The 26,043-nt window shown below is 55.1% G+C and overlaps 9 protein-coding genes across 9 annotated transcripts; 3 read left to right on the top strand and 6 right to left on the bottom strand.

The window, feature by feature from the left end:
- Nucleotides 1-835: 835 nt before the first annotated feature.
- Nucleotides 836-2,350, top strand: IE81DRAFT_289813 (mitochondrial tricarboxylate transporter; the record flags this gene model as incomplete). The annotated part of the gene is made up of 6 exons (XM_025511828.1): nt 836-1,098; nt 1,219-1,450; nt 1,586-1,660; nt 1,759-1,897; nt 2,007-2,025; nt 2,104-2,350. 6 exons carry the CDS (start codon nt 836-838, stop codon nt 2,348-2,350), a joined length of 975 nt encoding a protein of 324 aa, XP_025369956.1.
- A 1-nt stretch (nt 2,351) lies between these two features.
- On the bottom strand, nt 2,352-4,291 carry IE81DRAFT_323145 (putative ras-related protein rab-18). The gene is made up of 4 exons (XM_025513845.1): nt 3,626-4,291; nt 3,405-3,523; nt 3,117-3,245; nt 2,352-3,010 (listed from the first exon to the last, which is right to left on the bottom strand). The coding sequence occupies exons 1-4, from the start codon at nt 3,897-3,899 to the stop codon at nt 2,834-2,836; spliced, it is 699 nt and encodes a 232-aa protein (XP_025369955.1). The 5' UTR covers nt 3,900-4,291; the 3' UTR covers nt 2,352-2,833.
- A 468-nt stretch (nt 4,292-4,759) lies between these two features.
- Nucleotides 4,760-7,021, bottom strand: IE81DRAFT_323144 (monooxygenase, flavin-binding family). Its single transcript, XM_025513844.1, has 4 exons — nt 6,719-7,021; nt 6,521-6,621; nt 6,290-6,352; nt 4,760-6,214 (listed from the first exon to the last, which is right to left on the bottom strand). Exons 1-4 carry the CDS (start codon nt 6,797-6,799, stop codon nt 4,975-4,977), a joined length of 1,485 nt encoding a protein of 494 aa, XP_025369954.1. The 5' UTR covers nt 6,800-7,021; the 3' UTR covers nt 4,760-4,974.
- Nucleotides 6,715-7,531, bottom strand: IE81DRAFT_115833 (hypothetical protein). The gene is made up of 2 exons (XM_025510132.1): nt 7,102-7,531; nt 6,715-6,923 (listed from the first exon to the last, which is right to left on the bottom strand). Exons 1-2 carry the CDS (start codon nt 7,410-7,412, stop codon nt 6,857-6,859), a joined length of 378 nt encoding a protein of 125 aa, XP_025369953.1. The 5' UTR covers nt 7,413-7,531; the 3' UTR covers nt 6,715-6,856.
- Nucleotides 7,532-9,050: 1,519 nt separating this feature from the next.
- IE81DRAFT_337288 (MFS general substrate transporter) lies at nt 9,051-11,327 on the bottom strand (the record flags this gene model as incomplete). Its single annotated transcript, XM_025515501.1, has 6 exons — nt 10,690-11,327; nt 10,445-10,619; nt 9,519-10,383; nt 9,340-9,432; nt 9,114-9,270; nt 9,051-9,085 (listed from the first exon to the last, which is right to left on the bottom strand). The coding sequence occupies exons 1-6, from the start codon at nt 10,886-10,888 to the stop codon at nt 9,051-9,053; spliced, it is 1,524 nt and encodes a 507-aa protein (XP_025369952.1). The 5' UTR covers nt 10,889-11,327.
- Nucleotides 11,328-13,650: 2,323 nt separating this feature from the next.
- IE81DRAFT_289632 (hypothetical protein) lies at nt 13,651-17,644 on the top strand (the record flags this gene model as incomplete). Its single annotated transcript, XM_025511823.1, has 7 exons — nt 13,651-13,752; nt 13,817-14,014; nt 14,112-14,308; nt 14,376-14,502; nt 14,572-14,652; nt 14,727-17,495; nt 17,558-17,644. The coding sequence occupies 7 exons, from the start codon at nt 13,651-13,653 to the stop codon at nt 17,642-17,644; spliced, it is 3,561 nt and encodes a 1,186-aa protein (XP_025369951.1).
- A 725-nt stretch (nt 17,645-18,369) lies between these two features.
- IE81DRAFT_115663 (hypothetical protein) lies at nt 18,370-18,724 on the bottom strand. The gene has a single exon (XM_025510131.1). It carries the CDS (start codon nt 18,631-18,633, stop codon nt 18,403-18,405), a length of 231 nt encoding a protein of 76 aa, XP_025369950.1. The 5' UTR covers nt 18,634-18,724; the 3' UTR covers nt 18,370-18,402.
- A 401-nt stretch (nt 18,725-19,125) lies between these two features.
- IE81DRAFT_323138 (carbonic anhydrase) lies at nt 19,126-20,708 on the top strand. Its single transcript, XM_025513843.1, has 3 exons — nt 19,126-19,790; nt 19,954-20,260; nt 20,335-20,708. Exons 1-3 carry the CDS (start codon nt 19,187-19,189, stop codon nt 20,399-20,401), a joined length of 978 nt encoding a protein of 325 aa, XP_025369949.1. The 5' UTR covers nt 19,126-19,186; the 3' UTR covers nt 20,402-20,708.
- Nucleotides 20,569-24,488, bottom strand: IE81DRAFT_323137 (hypothetical protein). The gene is made up of 3 exons (XM_025513842.1): nt 21,384-24,488; nt 21,262-21,299; nt 20,569-21,197 (listed from the first exon to the last, which is right to left on the bottom strand). Exons 1-3 carry the CDS (start codon nt 24,252-24,254, stop codon nt 20,774-20,776), a joined length of 3,333 nt encoding a protein of 1,110 aa, XP_025369948.1. The 5' UTR covers nt 24,255-24,488; the 3' UTR covers nt 20,569-20,773.
- Nucleotides 24,489-26,043: the final 1,555 nt, after the last annotated feature.

The following is a 26,043-nucleotide window of genomic DNA, read 5'->3' as shown; positions in this document are numbered from 1 at the left end:
CCATGCACCGGCTCTTCACATCATTTGTGAGTGCGCACGCCTCCCACCACCATTCGTGATCAATTCGAAAGTTGTGAGTGATCCTAAGTTTAATGTACAATCATCACCACACCCGATCAGGCGTCAAAGATTGATCCAACAGCGGCGGCCTCATCGCAACCAACGTTCGTAGCCCCGCGGTCGCCGCGGACTCGTAATCCTCGCGGGCATCGGCGAGCGGACACGCAAGAAGAAAAGCGGCCATGCATGCAGCGCTAGCCTTTGACTCAAGACTCACAGACTGCAGAGCCGAGCCGGATCCACGTGAATCAGATATGCGCTACCTCGATCGACCACCTTGCGATTTGTTTCAGCTCCCATTCGACCACGATCATACATGTCATCAGCAGCAACGCGGTCAACGACTCTCCATGCACTCCACGCTGCTCGCGAGGCTTGATTTGTCCACAGCTCGCAGTTCAATCTGAGTCAGAACAGAGCCCGTCTCATATTCGCAATTCGGTCATACTCGGGCCTGCCCACGCGTATTATTACCGCAGATAGCAAGTGTAGCTCAAGTGCTTCGCTGGGCGAAATATAGGACCGCTCTAGTAACCTAGCTACATCCCTCGGCTTAGCTTATCTGAGTCAAGAGTATCTCCAAAGACCTTTGCTTATCGCATCGCGATTTCGATGCTTCTAGCTGCTGCTTGATTGAAGCGCTCTATCGCATCGAGAGAAGCGGCCGCCGACGGACAGGACAACGCTACAGCAGTCACGTATACACACGCCTTTGCACGCAGCCAGCCGCCACACTTGGCCCTCACACTCACGAGTACTGTGACTGTCTCGCATCATGTCATCCGCGACCACCACCTCCACCTCCCCTTCCTCTGCCAAAGCTCCGCCGGCCAAGAAGCGACAAGAAAAGCCGCTCAACTCGCTAGTCGCTGGTGCTTTTGCAGGCGCAGTGGAAGGGTTTGCAACGTACCCTACCGAATACGTCAAGACGCAAGCTCAATTTGCAGTGGCTAGCGGAGCCAAACCTCCCGGGCCTTTTGCCATTGTCAAGGAGACGGTGGGTAGGAACGGCGTGCGAGGCTTGTACGCAGGTTGCTCGTGAGTTGTCTCAGCTTGGCACAGCTCCGAGTTCGGAGAGCGTTTGAGGCGGCAAGATTTGACGCTGTCGATGCCTACATACCTCTCGTTCATGACCAATGTCTTGTGGCTTGTGCATAGAGCACTCGTTGCGGGCAACGCGGTCAAAGCAGGAGTCAGGTTCCTCTCTTACGACAGTATCAAGCTAGCCGTAGCTGATCGCCAAACGGGTCAATTGACTCTTCCAAGATCCATCGCTGCTGGTTTTCTGGCAGGCTTGTGCGAAGGTGCTTTTGCTGTCGCCCCCTCTGAAGCTATCAAGACGAGACTGATAGAAGATGGAAAGAAACCCAAGTCGGAGAGGTTGTACAAGGTGCGTCACTCTTGACTGCTTTCGAAGCTGTGAGACGCGCTTGGACCGGCGCATAGCTCCGCAGTCCTGCTCGTAAGAGGGTGTCTAGATCGAAGCAAGTCTCACGATGCTCTTCTTGCACGTTGGCCACATCAGGGTCTCATCAGCGGTAGCGCAGCCATCGTCCGCGCGGAAGGCATTCGCGGCATTTACAAAGGTCTCGTGCCAACCGTGAGTCTGATCGGAGCTCGTTTCGAGCCAGGCGCCCCGACGACCCTGCTGACGAGCCGTCACTTTTTTGCACCTGCACCTGCGCACACAATTGGCAGATGGCGAGACAAGGAGCTAATTCTGCAGTTCGCTTGACAACCTACTCGACACTCAGGGCGCTCGCTACCAAGGATGGGCGCAAGACGGGCAGTGTGGAGACATTCTTGATGGGTGCTGCTGCGGGTGTGGTCACAGTCTGTGCGTATTTCCAGGAAGGATTTTGCTAGACCTCTTGTCTCTAGAGATGGGTACTGACTTTCTTGTACTTTGCCCCTTCATCGACTTCCTTGCCTCCCCCCGTTCTAAGACCTGACGATGCCTTTCGAGTGAGTGTGCTCGGCGTGACTTGCAGAGCCCACGTCAACGACCCGCTGACGCGCATTTCGATCTTCCACTCTTCTCAGCGTGGTCAAGACGCGATTGCAATCTGCCAATTCGGCTCGCTATACGGGCATGCTCAATTGCTTCACGACCGTCCTGAAGGAAGAAGGTGTGCTGAGGTTCTGGAAAGGCACAACACCGCGGCTTACCAGGTTGATACTGAGCGGAGGCATCGTCTTTACCATTTACGAGAATGCTCTCAACCTACTAGATACCCTGGAACACAAGGCTGTTGACGTGGTCAAGGACAACGGAGTGGTCAAGGCGTAAGCTGCTCTGCAGTTGTACTTCTTTGCACTCGCGAATAGACCGTTCCAAATCAACACCCAAAAATCGCGATCCGAGGACCCAGGTCTGGCCTTGCGCCTTTGCTTTCCGGGATAGAGCAGCCATGTCGGAGCTTGAAGGCAGCGCATAGACAGGCTCATATATGTATTGTACAGTGTGTGTCGAGAGTGGGAGCGGGTACGTAAGCAAAACGAAGATGCTTGAGAGAGTGTGCGTGTTGAAGGGCGCGAACGGCTCCGGGTCTATGCGCTCGTATGCCCGAGAGAGACAGCGTTTGCAACAAAGATTGAGGCTAAGTAGGCTCGAGGGCTCAGATCGGCTGGCGTGCCGAGGTGGGACTGCGGGACTAGAGTGATCCAGGGCAAAATTGTGCCAAGCTTGCGCAAATCGCCGGGCGCTCGCTGCATTGCACACAGATGCGCAATGGACGCCTCACTTCAGGACCCCAAGATTATAGTTGATCGCCTAGCAACTGCACCTGTCTCGCGCCACACCGAGACCATACCCCACGACTCCTCCAGGATCTGACAGACTGATGTTGCCCCTCGTATCCGAGGCGCTGCCAGCAGGCGCGCCTCCGGGTATACGATCGCCGGGTCTTCGACCCGTCCCTGCAGCCCAGAGTGAGGGTGTGGAAACGATCTGCGGCGCAGGCCAATCGCGTTCAGTGCGAAATTCGTGCATCAGTCATCCGTACCACACTTGGCAAGACTTGTTCGAGAAGCAGCGCTCGGGACTGGACACTCACCCTGTTGACCAGCTCATCGAAAGCTCCGCTAACACCTGAACCACGTTTGGCACTGCACTCAACAAAGAGCGCACCCATCTTGTCTGCGAACGCCTTGCCTTCTTCGGTCGTCACGACTCGCGAGAAATCCTGCACAAAGGAGAGGCCGAGGTGCGCAAAGGTCGGATACGTCAGCTGGGAGCCCTTCTTCAGCCTCTTCAGGGCTTGGGACAGACACCAGTGACCTCCTCTCGCGCTGCATTTGCAAACAGAAAGCCACTGCGAGTCATCGCGACTGTCTACACTTACCTTGTCAACTTTGTTGCCCACCACGATCTTGACGACTTCGGGACTGGAGCTGAAAGTCTCGAGTTCCGAGAACCAAGTAGGCAATGCGTCGAAAGAAGATCTCTGCGTGACATCGTAGGCTGCACGAACCCAAGCAGTCCTTGCATCAGCTCGGCGACAGATAGTGCAGCCTGCTGAAGCGCTGATGAGCGCAATGTCGCACCAACCAGCACCCCACTCACCGATGATGACCCCATGAGCGCCCCTATAATAGCTGCTAGTGAGCGTCCTGAACCTCTCCTGGCCCGCTGTATCCCAAATGCTCAGCTTGTATCTCTTGCCCGAAACAGTGATGGCCTTGATCTTGTAATCCACGCCAATCGTAGCGCTGCTCTCTTCCGGACCCAAAAACTCGTCGTCTGTGAATCGTAGGAGCAAGGACGACTTGCCTACGCTGGATGCTCCGATGAGCAATATCTTGAGCGTGGGTATGTCCGGCGAGGCCATCGAGGTCATCTTGTATTTGCGTCGAGATTGAGAGGAAAAGCGGATCAGACGTGCTCAAGATTGATGCCCGATGGGCTATTCCGACGGCGACTCGGTGGCGAGCAGGTGCAGCGGCGGAGGCCCGTTGTGAGTGCAAAGTACGTGCGTAGCAGAGTCGAATAGTGTCCTATCGAAGCTATAGGAAAGCGTTGTTGCTGAGGATTTTGCTGTCGTTGGGGACTTGCAAAGCAGATGATGGGTGCGGTCAACGTGAATAGCCTACATCTAAGTTTGACCAGGTCAATGACTGCAGATCAACATCATGATCTGCGAGCGCTGAGAGAGAGGGGCCCGGCTCAGCCCAAATCCGCTGTGGAGACGCATCCGAAGCATACGCGCGCACTGCAGTCGTGAGTGGCGCGCGTGCATGTTCATTGACTCCGTGGTTGCGACTTGCGCGGTCCTCGTTGCCGGTTTCGGTTTCGCGCTTTCATATCATCCTCGCGCTCGTGTGCCTTGCCTGTTGGGCTGAACGCACGGCTGTGACGTCACGTGAAGGCCTGCCCACAAAGCTCAGCAGATCTTGCATTCAATTTGATTTTCTTTGGATTTTGTGTTCGAAGAACCAATTGAAATGTTCGCGCTGCGAACTTTTGAGGCTGCGCAATCAAACCACGGCGATTTTGAAAGCATCGCCACGGCAGTCGGCAAGCCCGCTTTCCGAGTTGCCGATTGGCCAACCGTACAGTCTTGAGTGATACGACAATCACAATCAAACACTTTTGTGAGTCGCGAGTGCGGACAAGCGCTCAGCTTGAGGCGACTTGACTGGATACGCTGCACTCAGCACGCCGGTCCATGGGCTGAGCGGATTCACCGCATGGCTACTTAGCAGGCATATGTCGCCTCCTAGGACGCTCTCATGCACGCAAGCCAGAACGTCCAAGCGTGGGGCCTATGAATATCTGACGAGAATAGCAAAGATTGAATTACAAAGAGAGAGATGGGAGGGTCCAAGTAAAAAGTATGTTGTGTATTGTTCACGTCTTGTTAGTGTCTTATTGAATAGCGATCTCCTTTCGCAAAGGACTTGCTACTCTTGCGCTCACTCTGTCAGCTCTTGGGCGCGAGTGGCAGCAGAAAGCTCGAGGCTGTCGAGGACGCTTCCAAATTTGACGACGAGCAAGTCGTAGAAGAAAGAGTGTCGCAGGTACCAGGGGGCCTTGTTTCCTCCCTTTGGCAGATCCTTTCGAGCCCTGGTAATGTAGCCCGAATTGAGGTTGATCAGCGGCTTTTCGTTCACAGTAGTGTGGTCGCAGCGAGGAGTGACCACGTCGATGCCCTTCTTGTCCATCTCGTTGATCAAGCGCGCAATGTAGCGAGATGCCAAGTCGGATCCGAGCGTCCATGACGCGTTGGTGTAGCCCAAGCAGAGACCAAAGTTTGGTACGTCTTCGAGCATCTGTCCTTTGTAGATGTACAGTTGTCCGATGTCTTTCTTCTTTCCATCCACGTACAGCTGAGAGCCTCCTGCCATTGTCATTTTGAGCCCTGTCGCAGCAATGATGATGTCTGCTTCCAAAAAGCTTCCGTCTTTGAGTTTGATGCCATTCGAAGTGATTGTGTCGATATGTCCTGTTGCAATGTTGGCTTTTCCGGAGCGAAGGGAGGCGAAAAATTCGCCGTCAGGGTCCAGGCAGATACGCTGGTCCCAAGGATTGTAGCTGGGGTTGAAGTGAGGGTCCAAGGGAATGTGAGGGGGGAGCTCCTTGGCAGTCAAGTATCTCAGCACTCTTCTGGCAACGCTGGGGAAGCCTTTGCAGATCCAGACCAGCAGGTATGCGCGGAAAGCATTTCTCATGCGGATGAACGAGTGGGCAGCTTGGCTGGGCAAGATCTTCTTCCACAACTCTACTACCGCGTCTCGCCTAGGCAGCTTGAGGAAATACCCGGGACTTCTCTGCAGCATCGTGATGCTCTTGACCTTCTCAGCCATAGCTGGAACGACAGTGATCGCAGTTGCTCCGCTGCCAACGACCACCACCTTCTTGTCGACATAGTCCAAATCCTTCGGCCAAAATTGGGGGTGAACAAGCTTGCCCTGGAAGTTGTCCTGACCCGGCAGCTCTGGGTTATGGCCCTCGTCATAGCTGTAATACCCAGCGCACGAATACACGAAGCGGGAAGTGAAGGTCTTCTCTTGGCCATTGGCGTTGACGTAGAGAGTCCATCTCTTGGTCTCGGAATTCCAGTCCAATCGTTGTACTTTGTGATTGTAGCGAATGTGTTTGTCAACGCCCGTCTCGCGGGCCGTATCCTTGACGTACTTCAAAATGTCCTCTCCACTGGGTAGTACAACAAGCGAAAGCAGCGACGTGAGTAAGAAGCCTTTTGAAATGTGCCTTGCGCGCTGCTCTCACCTCGCAATACCCTTGGCGTCGAGCCATGGTCGGAAGGGGAAGCCAAGAGTGTACATGTCCGAGCTGAGTGGCAAACAGAAGAGTCGAGTGGCACGAGCAGTCAGCTACTCTGCTCACCATCGCGTGCTCGCCCTCCTGATCCCACACAAGGTGTTGACATCGATCCGACTTGGCCAAATTGCGCTCCGTTCGCGTCACTTTGACATCAGATGGCGATCAAGCGGTACTCACTCTGAACGAATGCCGGGGTAGTTGAATAGGCTCCAAGTTCCGCCCATTTCGGAGCGACCTTCGAGCACGGTGTAATTTTGCCACTTGGTCATGGTTTGCAGCTGCGAGTGCAAGCGGGCGCCGCAGAGTTGAATTGTCGTATGATCAGCTCAGGACTTCAAACGTGGAAAGGCACTGTAGAAAGACTCGCGCACTCACTCTGTAGGATGCATTGATGCCGGAGATACCAGCACCAATGATGACCACATCGAGCTCCTCGGAGGCGGAGGCGGCAACCATATTTGCGGTGGCTGGAGATTGTATGAGCCTTGATTTGGGGTGTGCAAGCAGGCAACGTTATGTGGCGGAAGTGATGTAAATTGATGAGCGTGGAAGGGAGGCCTGCAACGACGAACACGAATGGCTGGCTCCTTATGAAGAATCGAGAGGGGACGCGAGCGAAGTCGTGAGTGTAGAGTCAGAGTCAAGAATTAGCTAGGCGGCGGTGGGACCTCCTCGTAGCTGCACGCATGCATGCTGGTTCCGGGGAAACGCTCTTTCATGAGCGCGCACCGCTCCGGCTATATCGCATATCCACTCACGACTCTGAGACACTTGCAGATGCGATCCACATCGCATATGGAGGATCATGCAGCATATGAGGGGCAAGCATGTCTCGCTCTTCTCGACCTCCTGTCTTGGGGCTTTGAAATGAGACACGAAGCAAGCTTGAGGCAGCAGCAGCAGCAGCGCAGAAAGAGCTATAGACGAACGATAAATGCGGTACTTTCAGCAGCAGCAGCTGAGCATGTGCGAGCATTGTGAATATGCAGGAGCCTCGGTCATCTCCGCCTCGGTCGCTTCCTCTAGCTCGTGAGAAGCCTCGATCGGTGGATTCGCGCTGTGACTGCATGGTGATTTTAGAATTTGGATTTGTGCCGCGCCAGGACGTCAAGCAGGGACGTCGCGCGATGGAGATGGTGAATCGTGTGAATGACGTGCACACTACTTTGCGGTTAGGTTTGGTGCGCTCGCTTTAGCTGCATGCAGTCCCCAGTCCACCTTTCAAAATATCTCCGTCTTCCTGACCGAGGTCGCTCCCTGCACGGCCTTCGTTCGGAGCGCTCCCCAGCAAGAGGAAAGGGTCCAAGCTGGTTAAGTGATGAGTCGTGAGTGGTGCGTACTCACTCACACACTACTGACTGACTGAGCTGACCTACCGACACGTCAAGCGAAAGCCACCTGACGTCTTCATTTCCAGACGAACGAGCCGCCCTTCTCCAAGCTTTGATCTGTGCTCGCCACGTCTTCTGCTTTGCCTACATGGAGGAGTTGGACATCTGAAAGCACCATCCTCCTCCGTCTTCGACCGTGCCTTGCCGTCCTCAGTACCACCTGTTGTAGCCCCTGTGGCACCGAGATGCGCGTGGAGCTCTTGCGTGTGCCTCAAAAGACCACTGAGGATCGACATGCTGTTGGATTAAGCTCGGGCTTCGTTTCCAAGCATTCCGCACAACGCACCGCCGCATGTAGCTAAGAGCTGAAGCTCATTTTCGCAAGCCCAGCCGCAAAGTGACTTTCGCTGCAGCTACTGATCAATCGTGAATGGCCCTCAACACCTGGCAGAGCATTTGTGACCGCAACATTGCCATCGAGAGCAAGGCCGTCGGAAGTCGGCCGCGCGCGTGCTTCAGAGAGGAAGAAGCACATGGAGCGAGCGAGCGAGCGCAAGAGATGGGTTTTTCGCAAGTCTGTGTCAGTCTGCAGTGTGAGTCGTGAGTGGAGTCCTCCCATATCGATCCCCGCCCCCTTAACGCTTCTTTCTGACTCCTCATCCACCGGCAAAGCCAAGCCGATCAGATGCTGCTAGGCCATCAGCAACGATTCGGAATCGGTGGGACGCGTCACCCCCGCCCGCCCAAGCTTGGCCAAATTTATCCTCGGGAGTCGGTCGAGCCGAGCGCTCAGCCATGCAAGCGTGACCGCTACCCGAATTCCGTGGCGTGCCCATCGATCGTGATCAAGATTGTTCTAGAGCTTGACGAATCTGCATGCTTAACCTCATCTGCTTTCACAACTCAAAAGTCCGGACCGCACACCCAAACTGCGACGATTGCATCTAGGGACGTCGAGCGTCTTGTTGATGAATATCGTCAAGCCAAATGTGCACTACATGTGCCCGTCTAGAAAGGCGACAAAGACGTGGTATCGTCGAGCACGAAGGGTTGGAAGGAAGGCAGAGCAAGATGACGCCAGTGTGGCAGAAGTCGAACGAGGTGACTGAAACAAGGAAGAGGAGAGAGAAACAAATACAACATGTGGTACAAGAATTGGCCATACCAATGAGCTTCACTTCATCACTTTTGCAGTCATGATGTCTCCTCGCTGGCTCTCTTCATCTCTCCATCGGAGTAGTGTGAATCCAACGGAGTGAAAGGTCTTTCCTTAGCGGAGCTCTCTCTCAAGCCGCTTAGCACATCGCTGCCTTCCTCAATGGTGTCCAATTTCGCTGATCGAAGGGCAAGAGGTACACCCGAGCTTTCTTCCGTCTTTAGATCCGCTTCGCCGTAGCTTGAGACGCGCTGTCTGTGGGAAGAAGAGACGCCGTGTTGACCGCCTGCCAGACTGCTGTACGACGTCGCTTCCAAGACCTCCGCTTCCGTCTCCACGATCCTCACGCTCGTCGTGGTGAAGTCAGTGATGCGGACAAGAATCATGGGAAGCGCAATGACCAGACTGCCTGCCAGCGAAGCCCACGTGATGATGAGAAGCTGAGGGCAGACGCGGAGGTCGTAGGTCAGCAAGATCCGGTGCCGAGTGCGCTTTGATGCGAGACTGACCCTCATATACGGAATGCCTCTACTGTCCAATCGCCAAAAGACTGCGTTGCCCGATGATTGGAAAGCTTTGTATAGTCCGCTCATGTATGAGAGCTGATGGAGATTTGGAGCGTTCCAAGAGTGAGTGACGATGATCTGTCGCTGGCCCAATCTCGACATCTGCAGCACAAACAACTCACCTTCCTGCTATTGTTGCTCATGGATCCGATTGAGTAGTAGGCAAAACTTTGCCAGCAGCTGTCCGCCACACCAAAGAGGATGTACAACACTTGCAGGCCAAGATAGTACACGCGATCGTCGGTATCCTTGTAGTCCAGCGCGCGAGGTGACTCTCTTGAGAAGCTGTGTTGAACATGGTAGCTTGCGGCCCACACTAACATCGTCAGACTCCCGACGACTGCGACGCCGATCTTCGCACGCGTGGGTCTTGAAACTCGCTGAAGGTCCAGAAGCTGTCCGAATAACGGTGCAGCTATAGACTGGGCCAACCAGTAGAGCAGACTGTTGAGCGCTCTGGACCTTATCGAGAAGTTGCCCAGATTGAAGCTGTTGAAGTGATAGACGTAAAAGGAATTGCTGAAGAACCACCAAGGCACCATTAGTAGGATGAGAGGATCGTAGCGCAGGCACTTGTACATGCCTACTAGCTCCGACCTCAGTGAGGGAAAGCGAGGCGAAATTACGCGCGTTCCGTCCGTCCTGGTCACCTTGATGGGTGGTAGCAAAGCCCAGGGCAAAGCTACACCAGCTACGGTAAGACCGAGCAAGACTGCATAGCCAGCGACCGAAAGGTGTGTCTCCTTGGAGTCTGCCGTCTCCACCACGAGGACAAGAGAGCCGATGATATCGCCCGCATTGAAACAAGCCCAAGCTAGTCCAAAGAAGCGACCCTTTTCGGACTCTGTTGGAAGAGAGAGAACAAGGGTGCCATAAGCTGTCCAGAGCAGCCCAGCCGAAGCGCCGAGAATGGCACCTGCGGTGATCGTGAAGGGAGCTGTATCATCTCCCCGAACTGCGTAGACGAGCAAAGCGGCCATGTACAACCTGCAAGACATCTCAGATCTAGTCAGGACACGAATAGATGGGCAGCACCAATCATACTCACGAGTACCCTGTGGCTCCCAAGCAGAGAGTCAGTCGGACTCCCAGCTTGTTGTTGATTACTCCGCCCACCAAGCCAGATAGAGCAAACACCGCATATAGCGACGTCAAGCTATCCGAAGCGACTCTAGGATTCGCCAGTCCAGCCCCACCAATCGACGTCGCAGCGTTGAATAGCCCTACAACGAAAATCCAGATAACGATATTCAGCCGCTGCCTGACGCACCGCCGTGATGCCAATGCGCTCACCTGGACACAGGAAAAGTACCAAACCAAGAATGAGAATTTGAGTCCTAGGATTGTAGTACAGTCTCTTGAAGAACGGCTTGGGTTTCTGGTCCGCACTGCTGGCAAGAGCTACGGCGTGCTCTCCCAAATCGACTTCGTGCTCCAACGCCTCCTTCTGGCGATTGGGCTTGTATCGAGGTAGCCTCAGCTTGGCTGACATCTCGCAGCAACTAAGAGATTCTCCTTGGCAGTTTGTGAGGTGTTGCGAGCGCACAAATTGGCATACTCTGTGGGAAGCGTTGCAGCAAAGTTCAGCAGGATTGGATGATGAAGGTAGGAGTAGAAGACCGAGAAAAGGCTTGGTGAAGCCAGTGGTAGAAGGGAGTCGTGCTAAGGGCGTCGGGTTGTGGCAGTCAGCTAGAAGGCATTTGAAAGAAGTCCAGTTCCAGAGCAAGCTGCACGCAATGTTGTCGCCAGAGGACGGAGCGGTGGTGACTTTGGTGCTGTTTGTGGCAAGTTGGCAGGCTACATCTCTCTTTGATTTTGCAAGTCCGAGGGAACACGGACCGATGTCTTCCACATGGACTTAGCAATGACGGCGAAACGTTGTTTCTCACGAGCTGCGAGAGCAAGTTCGTGCTCTCAAGCTAGATGCGCACAGTCGTGAGTGCAGGAAAAGCAGCAGGAGATTTTGGCAGGATGGGCTGGCTGCTGCAGCACTAGCAGAGGTCACACGCTTCGCAGCCGCATCGTCAGCAGCAGCAGCGTGTCTGAGTTAGCCTCGCGGCGGCGACCTTCTGCTGCAGCGCGATCACGATGCAGCCGCAGAGGTGACACGGTACAGGCTGCTGCGTTAGCCTCGGTCTCTCCGGCAATCTTGCCGATGCCGTTCCGTGCGCGTAGCTTAGATGATGAGAAACAGGTGGTGGAAGGCGAGGGCAAGCTCATAGCGATCAGCGCCTCGTCTGCTCAACCCAGCAGCGATCGTGATCCAAATTTGCGGCTGCGACTTCACTTAGGCAAGGAATTCTTATTCGCAACCTGCAGCTGGTGCTGTGAGATGCGACAACAGCGAGGCGATGTCGCAACCGCAAGCACCGAATCTGGCGGATCGAGGTCGATGTTCAACTCACTCACAATCTGTGTCGCGCGGAGCCGGGCTATGCGCCAAGTGACGCCGCACATCAGCTAGATGAGCTGATATATATACACCAGTCTGGTGCATGCATGTGTACATGGACCACCGCACTCAAAAGAGTCTCCATGGGACATCCACATTCTCGCTTGTCACCTGAGATCCCCAATTGTGTCTGCTCAGAGCTCTACCTGGCGCCTCACTCTCCCGCACCTCCCCTCTCACAACTCTCGAGGCGATTCATCAGAGCCACTTTATGACCCCATCTTGCACGAGGCGCCAAAAGCCGTCCAACATTCCAAGTTGCGAGGCTCAGCTGAGCCGGAAAGACACTCGTGACTTGGTATTTGCCACGACGCCATCGTCGGCCAGTATTCTGGTGTTGCTCGCGATGCACCCATCAACAGCCATTCAAGATTTGGATCGTAGACAAGGGCGCGGTACTGCAAAGCTTTAATCGTGGCTGAGATCTCGTGACTTGATTCATCAACATGTGCCTTATTGTTCTGCAATTGCTGACGGGTCAGCTGGCGGGAAGGACTGGCTGAGCTTCATCAGTCTTTTCGAGCCATGCAAGCCATGAGACTCGAGGCGGTTGTGGCTTCGAAGAAAGCTACGTACAGATCGATCAGAGCCGAGCCGAGCAGCCACCTCGATCGCTTGCCTAATCTGACACTGATTCCAACCCGCAAACGAAATGTCGGTTTCACCAAACATGCAGATGGCACACACGCGCTCTCTGTCAGTCTGAATACGCCTGCTTCCCAAAAGAATGTAGAATGTAGAGCCGGATGATTGTCTGTCCTCGCAGCTTCACTCGAATGGTAATCTGCAGCATATGAAGTATCATTGACTTCCGTGCGCGAGATCGCGAGAGTCTTGAGTTCAAGTGTGCCAGTCAAAGTGCAATGAAGCTGCATTCAAGCCGTAGCTGTTCATGTCGCGCGACATCAGTCTTGATGAGTCTGAAGAGTCTGTTGTGAGTGAATAGGCACGATATTTGTTTTGAGAGCGGAAACACGAAGTCAGGGGTCACCATGCAGTCAAGAGTGGGAACTCTCGACGCTCTCACTTTCAAGTTCGCAACCAGAAACCAGCATTGAATTCATTTCAGTCAAAATCATTCATTCGTGATCCAAGATCTTTCATCATTGATCAAATCCAAATGATTCAAAAAAAGGCTTGGCACCATTTGCGGCCCAAAGCGAAGAGCTATCACGTGATATTCCGCCGCTCGTGTCCACGCTTTGGCCTAAAAACAAGAATCAAAAATTGAATCGTGAATCAATACGAAGCAAGAATCTGTTTCACGGTTGTCGTGACTCCATGAGTTGCTGGTGAATGCTTTCCTTTGAATGTGCAAAACCCTTGACCGCGTCCGGCGAAGCCACAGAAAACTGGTGAAGGAGATGAAACGGACAGTCGTGAGTCTTGAGTGCATGGGGTTGCGCCTTACCCTATCGCTCGCCTGAAGGTTTAAGCGGGTCGTGTGCGCATACAATCACGAATTAAAATGACACTCTTGAATCAAATGGTGCGCGCCCTTATATAGGTTACCTGAAAGGGTGCGGCACCGCCGAAAGCTTGCGTGAAGCAATAAAGTGGGCGCGCGACAACGCGACGCGTCGATCTATACCAGCAGTTCACCGCGCGTGCGCGACGTGCGCCATGCGGGGACGGTGCGCACACCAACACAGCGCGCGACGAGGTCGTGAGTGCTCAGCGAATCGCAACGTCTTCCCTGGACGACCACATCGAAGTCGTCTCTTTGTCCAGCTTGCGACTTGAGCTCATACGTCACCGACCCGCCCACTACACGCCAGTGCAATTTGCACATCTTTGGCGCGATGGTGCGGCCTCAATCAACTCGCGCTCTCGCGCGACTTCAAAACACTGGCCAGATCTACCAGAAGGGCACGTCTGCAGATGCTCTGCTCAAGCGTCTCAAGGTCAGTACGTCTTACGCAGCAATGATGGCTCCGATTCTCAATTGACCTTTCGCTCTCGCCATAGGCTCTTCAAAAAGAGTTGTCAGAGATGGAGCAGGAGCAGGTTGATCTGAGCTCGCTCAATCCCCTCTGCAAGCAGCTCATCGCCAATCCACTCGTGCACCACAAAGTCGATGCCGTCAAAGGCTCGGCCGCTTGCTGTCTTGCAGACTTGCTCCGCTTGTACGCACCTCAAGCACCGTACACAGGCGCAGAACTGCGCGTGAGTAGATAGACTGCACCTCTGAATACGCGAGAGGTCCGAGAAGTGGTTCGCGTAACCCCAATCTAACCCGGCTCTCGCCCCTCCTCGACTTCAGGACATCTTCGCATTCTTTATAGATCGACTCACATCTCCCAAAGGCGGCCTCAGCAATCCAAGCAGTCCGCTGTACCCGGATACATTCTACTTACTGGAGAGCTTAAGCAACGTCAAAAGCATTACGCTCGTTGCTGATCTTCATGGAGCGGACGAGATGATGACTGACCTCTTCCGAGGATTCTTCGAGTTGATCAAGTAGGTGGGCAATTCCACGCTACCGCAAGTGCGGTGACCACATGTCTGACTTTGACTGAAATCACAGGCCAGAGACGACGAAGAACGTCGAGATTTGTATGGCGGACATTCTCGTGCAGCTAATCGACGAGTGTCTCAATGTGCCGCAGGAGGTGCTGGAGATCCTCATTGCGTCGTTCCACTCGAAGGCTGAGGTACGTCCGAACGAGGCTTTGAGGGCTCGACTTAGCTGACTTTCTGCCTTCTCCTCCTTGCCGCCACAGAAAGCAAACCCTGCCGCTCACCAGCTGGCGGTCGAGATTTGCGACGCCACCAAGGATCGACTCCAGAAGCACGTGGCTCAGGTACGTAGGACTTGCCGGATCTTGCCTGTAGAGCAGGTCGCTCATCCGATCGCTCTGGGCTGCCAATCTCACAGTACTTCAGCGAGATTCTGGTTTCAGTTTCAGAGGAAGACGATGTGCAGGACAAGGAGAAATCTCTCAGAAACGCGCATCTCCTAGTCGCGCAGATCAACCGTGCAGTCCCAGCCCTTCTCTTGAACGTCATCCCTGCACTCGAACAAGAGTTGCGGACCGACGATACGACAGCGCGCAGCATTGCGATCAAGACGCTTGGTCAAATGTTTGCCGAGACGACTGCGAAGACAGGCGGTGGCGGAGACCTAGCCCGCAAATACGCATCAACCTGGAGAGAATGGCTTGCCCGCGCAAACGACAAGCATCCGACGCTGCGCATTGCTTGGACAGAGGCGGCTGGGCCGCTGTTCGCCAACCATCCGGAGCTCCGTGTTGATCTGCGCGTTGCTGCGCAGAACAAGCTCGCTGATCCTGATGAGCGTGTTCGAGCGTCCATGGTCAAGGTGTTGGGGAGCACCGACTACGAAACTGCGTTACACCACGTCGATCGCGAGATTTGGCAAGAAATCGGGAATCGCTGTAGGGACAAGAAAGCCAGCGTCCGACAGCATGCATTCGACGCTTTGGGTCGCATCTTTCGACTCGCGCGCGGAGAGCTAGAATCCAGGGACCCGAGCGCGATCAAGCAATTCGGCTGGATACCAAGCTGCGTGCTGAAAGCTAGCTTCGTGGGTGGTCGAGAGATTGATAGTCTGGTGGCAGGGACGCTGGATCGTCACATTCTTAGGTTGCCGGCGTCCGTTGGTGATGCTGAGGATGCAGAAAGGTGGACCAGCAGATTGCTACTGGTCATGTCCCACTTGGAGGATGACCGCGCTCGCAAAGCGCTCATTCGCCACTCCAACCTTAGAAAGGTACGCGAACCGTTCGTACAATTCGTGAAGGCATGCGAGGACTACAATGCCGGTATCATCGACAACGACGAAGCGGCCATTAAGCTGCGCATGGCAACCAGTATCAAGAAGATTTCATCACTCATGGCCGACCCACCTCACGCCACCTCTGATCTTCATGCCTTCGCCAAAGCTAATGATAACCGGACTTACAGGCTTCTGCGCAGTCTCTTGGACGCTCAAAGCGATCTCAAAACCCTTGTCAAGGTCCGCAGCGAGCTTACCTCACGGCTGAAAGACACACAGCCCGGTGTGACGGGAACGATGGATCAGCTCTTGCGAATGTCGTGCCTCTTCTTGGTCAACAAAAGCACAGTACCGACGTTGTTAAAGCGTTTGGAACACAGTGGCTATTCCAACACCGAGAGCCAGGTGGCTGCAGTCCATGACGCAGACGAGACGATGCGCACCACCGAGGCGATGGATGCGCGCCAGACAGAGGCGCAAGCTTGCCGCCGCGACTGCCAATTTTTGCTTCGCGAGATCTCCAAGGCTTGCCCGCGGCTTTACTCGACGCATGTCCCTCTGCTTCTCAAAGCCCTGAACGTGCAAGGCTGCGACGCGCTGTTGACGGAAAGCCTTCGCGCCCTTGGAGCCCTCGCGCATGTAGAGCCAGCAACTGTGGTGGCAGATCGGAAAGTCGTTGAACGTGTTCTTCACTTGGTCCGCAGTGGCACTGTGCTGCAATCAAAGTACGCTGCGCGTCTCCTGGCTGTGCTAGGAGCCAGTCCTTCAAAATCCAAGCTTGACAAGTCGACAATCTCAGTCGTCGACAGTAGGACCAGGTCGATTGCCCACGCAAGCTTGGAGCAGTTGGCTGAAGAGCTCACCCGGCGCCTTGGGAAAAGTGTTGGAGAGCGTCTGGTCGCAGATCTTGCCGCACTGGGTCAGATCGTCAAGTACGCCAGCGAGACTGCTGCGGATGTGGGCGACGCTATCGTCAAGACCGTGCTTACCGGCATTCTAATGAAGCCGTGGGGCAAAGACAAAGTGGAGGATGTCAAGGGCGAGGATCAGCTCGAAGCATGGGTCGAGGACGAGGAGATGACAGCAGACTTGCGAGCTAAGTTGCTTGGCCTGGATCTTCTGATGAAGCGCTGCGTCGCTTTTGCGAACGCAGAAGGCGTCACTGATGTGGCCATGCCGGTGTTCAGACTTCTCTTCGCCACGCTTATGGAAGGCGAGCCCCGTAAGCTGGGCGCTCCCCCTGCTGCGAAGAGTCGGATGCGCTTGCAAGCATCACTCTGCGTGCTCAAGATGGCACGCGTGGAAGCCCTGGAAGCCTTCATCAAGCGCGAGTTCACTGAGCTTGCGCTTGTCATCCAGGACCCGTGCTTCCAGGTGCGCCAAACTTTCCTGCACAAGCTGCTGAAATATCTGCGCTTCAGACGACTTTCTCCTCGATTCAACGCCATACCCTTCTTGGTGGCTTTCGACCCAGAAAAGGAGAATCAGGACATGGTGGTCAATTACGCTCAGAGCATGTACCAGCCCATGCCGCCCGAATTGCGCGTCAAGCACTTTGATGTCTCTTTCGTGCGATTCCTGCACCTTCTCGCCCACCATCCGGACTTCTCTCGAGAGCGTTTAGACGAAATCGTGGACCTCGGAAAATACATCGACTTTTGGCTGGATAGCCTCGGCACTTCGCAAAATGTCAGCTTGCTCTACTACTTGTCTACTCGTCTCAAGGGTATCCGCGACACCGAGAGTCCTGGGCACTCGGACAACCTGTACTGTCTCAGTGAGCTTGCTCAGCTTTATATCAAGCTGCGAGCCAACCGAGAGAATTGGACGATATCCAGCTACCCGGGAAGGGTCAACTTGCCATCGGACATCTTTCGACCTCTTCCAAGTCGTGAGGTCCAAAAGGAGGTGAGTCGACATGATGACGTGCTCCCTGCACTCCTTGCTCACGCTTGGCAGCCCCACTCCAGGTGTACGAACGCGTCTTTCTGCCAGACACGATGGTCTCCGCCCTCACTGAGAAGTATGCATCGTCAGGATCCAAGGTGAGCAACTGATCAAGCGAGGCCTAGCATTAAAACGACAGGGCTGACCAGATGCCTTGCGTGCTTTCCTGAGCAGAAGCCTCGTGTGCCCAAGGCAACCAAGATGCGGAAGCCGGCCACGCAACGTGATGTCACGAAGCCCAAAAAGAAGCGCGCCCGGAAGGATGATGGTGATGAGGATGGTGGGGCGACCACGTCGGGTGCGTCAGACATCGAGAACAATTCTGACGACGACTTGAGTTCTGCGGAAGAGGCAGAGGCCGCAGATGGAGCTGAAGGGGAAGGCAGGGGCGCTCGCTCGAAGCGCAAGAAAGAGCAAGCTGTGCGCGCGAGGAACCAAGCCAAACGGGCCAAGAAAGCTGCCGGCGCCTCGAGGAGAACGGAGAGCGATGGTGATTCTTCGGAGCTCAGCGATGAAGAGGAATGATGATGGCATGGCCATCTCTTACGCCGTGCGCTTAGGGATTCTTCCTTTCCCGCGCAATTCGATGTGGAGCCCATTCGGCGTCTCAAACTTTTCTGTACTTTACTGCGTCCCAGACAGATCCGCATCCTTTGTGAATCGATGTCGCTCCCCACATTTCGCCAGCAAAGCTTCGCACCTCGCCTGACCCGGCATGTTGACGGCTACGTGCCGTATCTTTGCCCCCATATCTTTGCTCAACACAACGCTCGTCGACCAGATCAAGAGCGTCGTGGATGCCACGACTACCAGGCACCAAGACGATGCAGTAGCAGTTGAAAGATGCAGTCATTTCCTTGGCGCTGCGTTAGCCGCGTCTAGGCGCATGACAAGACCCGCTTGTACGTCCAGCACCTCTTCTGGGCCAGCAATCGCGAGTGCATGGCGATGGATTCGCATTCCGGGTCTGGCACGTTGCCAAGACTTGGTAAGTTGTGCTCCGGTCTAGGCGGCGGTACGGGAGCTTCTGAGGGGCAAAAAGGGACATCAAACCGCCGTCAAATCTGAGTGGTGATAGCGTCGGTTCAGGCGGGGGCATGCAGTCTTTCCTGCTACTGCTGCTCCACGGACTTCGGATGAGTCAGAGCCGATTGATTTGGCATACATAGCAGCCATGGGCAACCAAAGCGTGATTAACGATTGCGAGTCAGAGTGCGGTGCCCGCTGCGTTGTACAACTCCGCAAGTCGTCGCGGATGCGGTCGTCACCCAAACGTGTAGGCCCGATCAGTCTGGGCGAAGCTGCTGCTGCTGCTGCTGCTCGACCCGTGCCTGCGCGATAAGACCTGCGCGGCGATTGAATTCAAGATGTGAATCGAGCCGAACCGATCGACGATTCGCGGTTCGTGATTCATGCAGCGAGCGCACCGCACCGCGCCTTCGGTTCTGCTGATTGGTCCAGCGCATTTGGGGCCCAGCAGGCGCTTACGCTCTTTTGGGGATTTGAGAAGATGTCGTGCGCATCGGCCGGTTGGACCCCCGATGAAGGTCAATGCGGCGCGCGCCTTGGCGCCACTGCATGTGCCTCATCTCGCTACTATCGCATGATACTGCAGATTCACATTGTCCTTTCCAGACTGCTCTCCTCATCTCATGCCACCGGCATTCAAAACGTCTGCTCTTTCCCACCACATCAGCCGCAACCCGACTCTTGTTCAAGAATCGCAGTTGATGCTACCCACCTCGATCCTTTTTACTCCCGCCTTCCAACGGAGCCCACTCGTTCTGAGGTCACACGCACGTGCAGCCTCGCAAGCGTTCAAGAGTCTAGCACCTGCCAGCATTCCCGCTCATTCCGCTCGTACGTGCTGCAGCAAAGCAGCCGACTCCATCGCTGGAAGACCGCTGCAGAGTCACAAGCCGAGCAGGAGTCTTCACACTACTCCCATCGTATCCAAAGACTCCGAGCCTCCCAAAATGACGACGACGCTGGCCACCATCCTGTCCCGCAACGACTCTTGGGTCTCATCGTACGGTCCAGCGCACATCGAAGAGTTTAAAGCGAACGCGCAAGGTCAATCACCCAAGGTGCTCTGGATCGGTTGCAGCGATAGCAGAGTTCCCGAAGGCGTCGTCTGCCAAACTGCTCCTGGTGAACTCTTTGTGCACAGAAACATTGCTGGACAATTCAACCCCAAGGATGACTCTGCCAACTCGGTTCTGACGTACGCGGTCGAGGCGTTGGGCGTGGAGCAGAGTGAGTGATACTGCAAAGAGAGAGAGAGAGCGTCGGGATGAGAGGCCCCGGTGTTGGCTTCTAGCATGCTTTGTCAGCCAGCAGGGAAGGATGTGGCTCGACTGCTCTCTACCAATGCAAACTGATCTGCTTGGGCTTCGCACTACTTTGCTCTTGCCCTCAGTCGTCGTTGTCGGACATACCTCATGCGGCGGTGTGGCAGCCTCTTTACAGTGCGCCGCATCAAAGCAAGACCTGCCGTCGGCTCCTCTGGCTCGCTATCTCACCCCTCTGATCAGCTTGGCCGACAAGATCAGGGCCTCGCCAGAAGCCCAAGGTCTTAGCGAGGCAGAGCTCGTACAGCTCATCACTGAGCGCAGCGTAAAGCAGCAGATGGAAAACATTGTAGAGTCTGATGTGATCAAGGCCAATTGGGCAGGAAAGAAGAGCGCTTTCCCCGGAGAAGCAACCAAAAAGGTTGAAGTTCATGGGTGAGTATGTTCTATGGGCCTCCAATGCCTTGCAAGCAACACCTGCTGACCTCTTTGCGCTGAATTGTCCATAGCTGGGTCCACAACATCGCAACCGGCAAGATCACCGACCTTGGTATCAGCATCTTGCCTCCGCAATGAATGAGAGCAGCTGCAAGCACTTTCTGGGTATATGGCTGAGTCACGGTGTCCACAATCACAGAGCAAAGTGCGTTATCGTATCACCCATGTTGTTATCACCTACTTCAGAATAGCATAAGTCTTCGTCGCATCCGACAGCACGCGGGTGTGGAGCAAGCAAGCATCAGCCAGCAGCAAGAAACTATATATTGATTGCGAAACAGAACAAAGGCATTTGAGACAACAGAGTATCGTGAGGAGGCATGGAGCGATGAAGCAGACTCGGAGCAGAAGGACCGACAAGGCAGATACTCAAAAAGGCAGACAGAGGTTACTGAATTGGATAAAGGATGGGAGCTGGGGTGAAAAGAGCTGATTGCCTGAGTGAACCTTTCAAAGACGACTGGTGATGTCCTCCAGGCCCATCATGCGTTTGCCTTCAGCCACGCCATCTCCATTGGCGTGAGCAAAGAGGCTCTCTCCGAGTGCGATTTCCAGCGCGTTCCAGACATTGGAAACGTAGTGAATGCGGAGATCGTCTTTGACGTTCTGCGGCAAGTCCGCTACCACATCCTTTTTATTCCTTGCTGGGAGAATGACGCGCTTGATGCCGGCTCTGTGCGCTCCGATCAGCTTCTCCTTGATCCCGCCTACAGGTGTGACGCGACCGCGCAGATCCATCTCGCCCGTCACGGCCAGCTTGGGGTCCAATGAGACGCGCGTGAAAAGAGTGACGAGCGCGAGGACCAGTGCAACCGAGGCAGATGGTCCATCTTTCGGTGTCGACAGTGACGGGAAATGAATGTGAACGCCATTCCTGTACACGATGGCGGCAGACGTCAGTCTAACTCGGCCATCGAGTCTAAAGCGTCTCGACTTACCTAGGAAATTCTGCATCGCGAGACGGAGTGATGCCAAGCTGTTGAGGTCGATTTGTGCAAGAAGTCAGTCACAAGGTCAGTCAAGGTCTGACGTGGATCGGAGATTTCCAGAGCGCGCGTACCTGGTAAGAGTGAGCTTTGACCCAGGACAGTGCCAACTCAGCGGATTCTCTGATCACGTCACCGAGACTACCAGTCAATTTGAGGGCTCCGTTGTCTGGTGGCAGCAGGACCGATTCGATGTGTAAGATGCCACCGCTTCCCGAGCCCTGGTAAGCGAGACCAGTAGCCACACCAGGTCTGGACTCCAGCTCGGCCACCTCAGGCTCGTAAGTCTCGACACCGAGGATACGTTCCAGGTCCTCGACGCGAACGACTGGATCGTACGATTTGGGTTTGCCGTCCTCGCCCTTGACACCCTTGCGCGCCTCGGCATACTCGACGGCCTTGGAACGAGCGATCGCGCCGATTTCTCGTTCGAGACTGCGCACACCGGCTTCGCGGGTGTAAGACATGGCGACCTTGAGTAGCACGTCGTCTCCCACCACGAGATCCTCTGGCACTAGACCTTGGGCTTTCGTCTGCTTTGGAAGGAGGTAGTTGCGTGCGATGGCGACCTTCTCGTCGTGAGTGTAGCCAGAAACATTGATGACCTCCGTTCGGTCCAACAGCGGGGGGGAAATCGTGTCCAACGTGTTCGCAGTGGCGATGAAGAGCACGCGGCTGAGGTCGATGGGGCAATTGACGTAGTGATCGTTGAACGCATGATTTTGTTCGGGGTCAAGGGTCTCGAGCATAGCAGCCATTGGATCACCGTGCAGACCGTTGCCACTGCCCAACTTGTCGATCTCGTCCAGTAAGAGCACCGGATCGCTCACGCCGACCTTGCGTAGACTCGAAGCGATCGTTCCGGGCATTGCGCCGACGTAGGTCCTACGGTGTCCTCGAATCTCAGCTTCGTCACGCACACCGCCAAGCGACACGCGCGTGAAGGGACGCTTCAGTGCGGTCGCCAGGGATTTGGCGATCGAGGTCTTTCCGGTGCCTGGAGGTCCGACGAGGAGCAGGATAGGTCCCTTGTCCGCAACATGAGCCCGACGACGCTTCCTTCGCGCTTCGTCGACAGCTTGCTTACTCTTCTTCTCCTCTTCGGCAGCTTCCTCCAAGTGTTGGAAATCCCCTTCTTCTTCGAGCTCCTGATTGATAGCAGCAGATTGTTTCTTGGCAGCGGCTGCCTTCTCGGCACGTCGGCTCGCGATGCGCTCCTCGCGCTCCAATTTTTCCTCGCGAGCAATCCGCTCCTGAGCTTGCGAGGTCTTGAGCTCGAGTACAGCCAAATACTCCACAAGACGCTTCTTGATCTTCTCGAGGCCGTAATGGTCTTCGTCCAAGATGCGACGAGCCCTCTCGACGATGCCCTCGTCCTCGATTGGTGCGTTGATGGGGCTTCGTCCCACGTCGACGTCTGCTACTTCGGTGATCGCAGAAGGCGCTGCGGCATCCTTTGGTCCAGAGGGCTGCGGGCTCAGGTCCGCTGAAGTCTTGTCCCACGGAAGCTCCGCCATTGTTTCGAGGTAAGTGATGACGACGCCTCTTTCGACGCTTTGCTGCGGAATGCGCGCGAGGCGCTTTAGCTCTCGATCGCACATTTTACGCGCTTCAGGTGTGAGCATGGCTGCATCGAGCTTGCGGGTAAGGTCCGCAACCTCATCTTCCTCCTCTTGGTCGCCAGCGCCAGAGCCGCCGCCGCTGCCTCCTCCACCGACGCTTCGAGCACCAGGCGCACTGCGAGGCATGCCGTCGTTGGGTCTTGAAGGAGCTCGAATAGTGATGATGGCATTGCTGTTATTAGGGTTGCTACTGCTACCGTTGTTGTCTTTGCCGCTACTGCCAGTGTCGCTCCTGTTTGCAGGACCAATGCTGAAGCTATTCGTGCCAGTGCTGATGCGAGCCGTAGTGTTGGGGTTGAGCGCAGCAAGCTGTGCGAGCAAAGACTCGAGTTGAGTTCGCACGAGCGATTCCTTGGTGTTGCTACTGAGAGGCGCGGCAAGGGAAGCCAGCAGCTCTCGCGCCAGTCTCACCCTCGCCGCACCTGCTGATAGGGCGCTAGCAGCTGCCTTGACCCTGTAACGCGGTTCCCATTCGCCCAAAACATTGACTCGCTGCGACCACTCGCAAGCGCCTCCAAGAGTGCCAACCAGCACATCAGCTAGCATGCCAGCTTGACCTTCTCGAGACTCTTTGACGAAGGCCCGCACGCGCCTGAGAAGGCCAGAAGGAAGAAGTGGTAGGGCAGGTGGCGAAGCATTGTCCTGCCCTTGATTCTTGACCGAAGGCGCCGCACCAAGAGCAGAAAGACTCTCGAGAAGCTCGTCTGCTGCCGCACGCAAAGCCCTGACCGCGTCCATGTCGTTCTCGGTCGCGCCAGTCAAGGGAGGGAAGGGGCCTCCATCAGCAAAGCCAGTAATGGCCGCCAACGGGACAGGAACATCGGGAACCGTGATGTTGCGATCGAGCTTGGTGCTGGTGAGCGGGGCACGTACGCTGAGCCACCTGTCAATGCGGACTCGGGTTACACCAGTGACGACGAGGGTGCAAGTCTGACTGGCCGGGTGGCGAGTGAGCCTGACGAGCTTAGCAGCGACTCCCCAGTCGTACAGATCGTTGATGCGGACTCGCGGATCATTGGCCTCGTCTTTGGGCATCACCGACCTCGTAGTGGAGGGCTTGGCTGGATTGCTCGAAGCTCCTGCTGGAACACGCATGGTGGGAACGCAAGCCACGACGATGGGTCGTGTTGCTTCGCCATCCTTGCTGCTTGACGACGCATCGCTCGCCTCATCGGAGCCAACTTGCAGAGCAGCCTTGAGCAGGCTCAACGAGTGCGCGTAAGAGAGTGGAATAGAGAGCAAGAGGGAGGGGTGCAGCACGAGTGGATATGGGAGCGGCAGCACTGGAAGCCTCTCCGGGATCACGATAGTCTCTGACGGCATGCTGAAGAGAACGTGATGATGATGGACTGGGTGGCGTAAGAATCGTCCAACGAGGCTGCTATCAACGCGCTGATAAGGATGGTGGCAACCTTGCCCAAAGGAGAGGTGAAGCGTTGCAGAGGAGTGCTGGGGGAATGCCTTGTGTAGCTTGCTGTCTATTCGAGCATGAACTTGATGAGCGTAATGATGGTGATTTGGTGATCAAACGGTGATACCTACGAATGTGAATGCTGCGCATACGTAAGCGATTATCCAAGCCAAGGGATGCCCATGCAAGCTGATCAGCCGGAGCTGATATCTCTACGGCGGGCACTTCGACTCCGAGCCCCGGCTCGACACACACGACTCAGACTGACGACCGTCGGGCCAAATTAGAGCGCGATGGCGAATCAGGGTCTCGCCGCCCCGTTGCGATTCTCCACACCCACAACACGCCGGCCTGGACGGTCTAGTGTGCCTCAAAGGTGCTGCCATTCTCCGCTCGTCTTCAAAGCTGGTCATCGCAGTCACACTCGCATACATGCAGCATCGGTCGCGGTATTTGGGTATCACGCAATCATCACCCTTCCATGCCTTGCGGGTCGTGCACGAACCGGTTAGCCGATCTCCTGCTGCTGATGCGCTCCCGGTAGTCGAGCAGTAGGGGTTAGTCACACAGTGCTTGCATGCATGCATCGTGTCTGCGTGCTGATGCTGACTGATCTCCCGCCGCACGTACGTGCGCATCCGGCTGTGGTGCAATGCGTGATGCACGTGACCCACAATCAGATACGTAATCTTGAGGTTCAAATTTCTGAACTGGCAAGATATTCAATTGAGCATTAATTTCGATTCTGAGTGGCGATTTGATTGAATTCTGAATCTGAATCGAATTCCGAATTGAGGATCGTGAATAATCTTGAATAGGTATCTGAGACTTCCACTAAGCAGGCATTTTCAATACCAGCCGAGTACGAGAATCAAGAAGTTGGTTTTGACCTCAAGATCACTTTCAAGAGCGACAGACTCAACTCATCGGAGCATCCACTACTACTCGCTTGGCGCGACAAGTCTCGCATGACCTTTCGGAGCCGTTTCAGAGAGCATCTCAAGAGCCGTGTTGTTCGAGTGTCCAGTCATTTGGGCAGTCCATCGAAGTTCTGGCAGACGAGCATCTTCGGGACCCAATTTACCGTCGACATCAAAGTCCTCCGGCTCACTCGTGCGGACGCGTTGTGATGGTACGACTGTTCAATACGCGCAAACGCCGTGTCCACGCAGACTTTCCATTCTAGCCAGTCAGGTCTCTACATGGGTGTCGTCTGGGACCAGTCCTGCTGGACGCAGAAAGCGCTCTTGGCGCAGCACGCACAGAGCCGGACCACTGAATTTGCACCAGCGTTGGCGACGGGGATGTGTCTCATGGGAACTTTCGGCTCTCTCTGGCGTGAAAAAGGGGTGCCCGTGCAAGCCGGGTGCTATGCGACGGCTGACATACTGCGGCACATTCGTCTGGCGGATCCCCAAGCGAACGTGTAGATCGGCACTCACACTCACGGCGACGGCCATCTTGCACCCACACTTTTGACTGCTCAATCGCTACGTCACCAAAAGCAACGTCTCATGCTGCGCATCGCGTGCACCCTTGACCAACGCGCGAACGCGACTGGGAAACAACCCGTTCCGGGTGGCGAGATATCAAGCGCGCCCCAATTTGATGGTACCGGTTGAGCGCGGGCCGCCAGCTCTGCGCACGCGTTAGCAAAAAAAAAAAAAAAAAAAAAAAAAAAAAAAAAAAAAAAAAAAACAG

The sequence above is a fragment of the Ceraceosorus guamensis genome (assembly GCF_003144195.1).
Source record: "Ceraceosorus guamensis strain MCA 4658 unplaced genomic scaffold IE81scaffold_26, whole genome shotgun sequence".
NCBI classification, from domain to species: domain Eukaryota; kingdom Fungi; phylum Basidiomycota; class Exobasidiomycetes; order Ceraceosorales; family Ceraceosoraceae; genus Ceraceosorus; species Ceraceosorus guamensis.
This window is presented reverse-complemented; position numbering and strand designations above follow the sequence as displayed.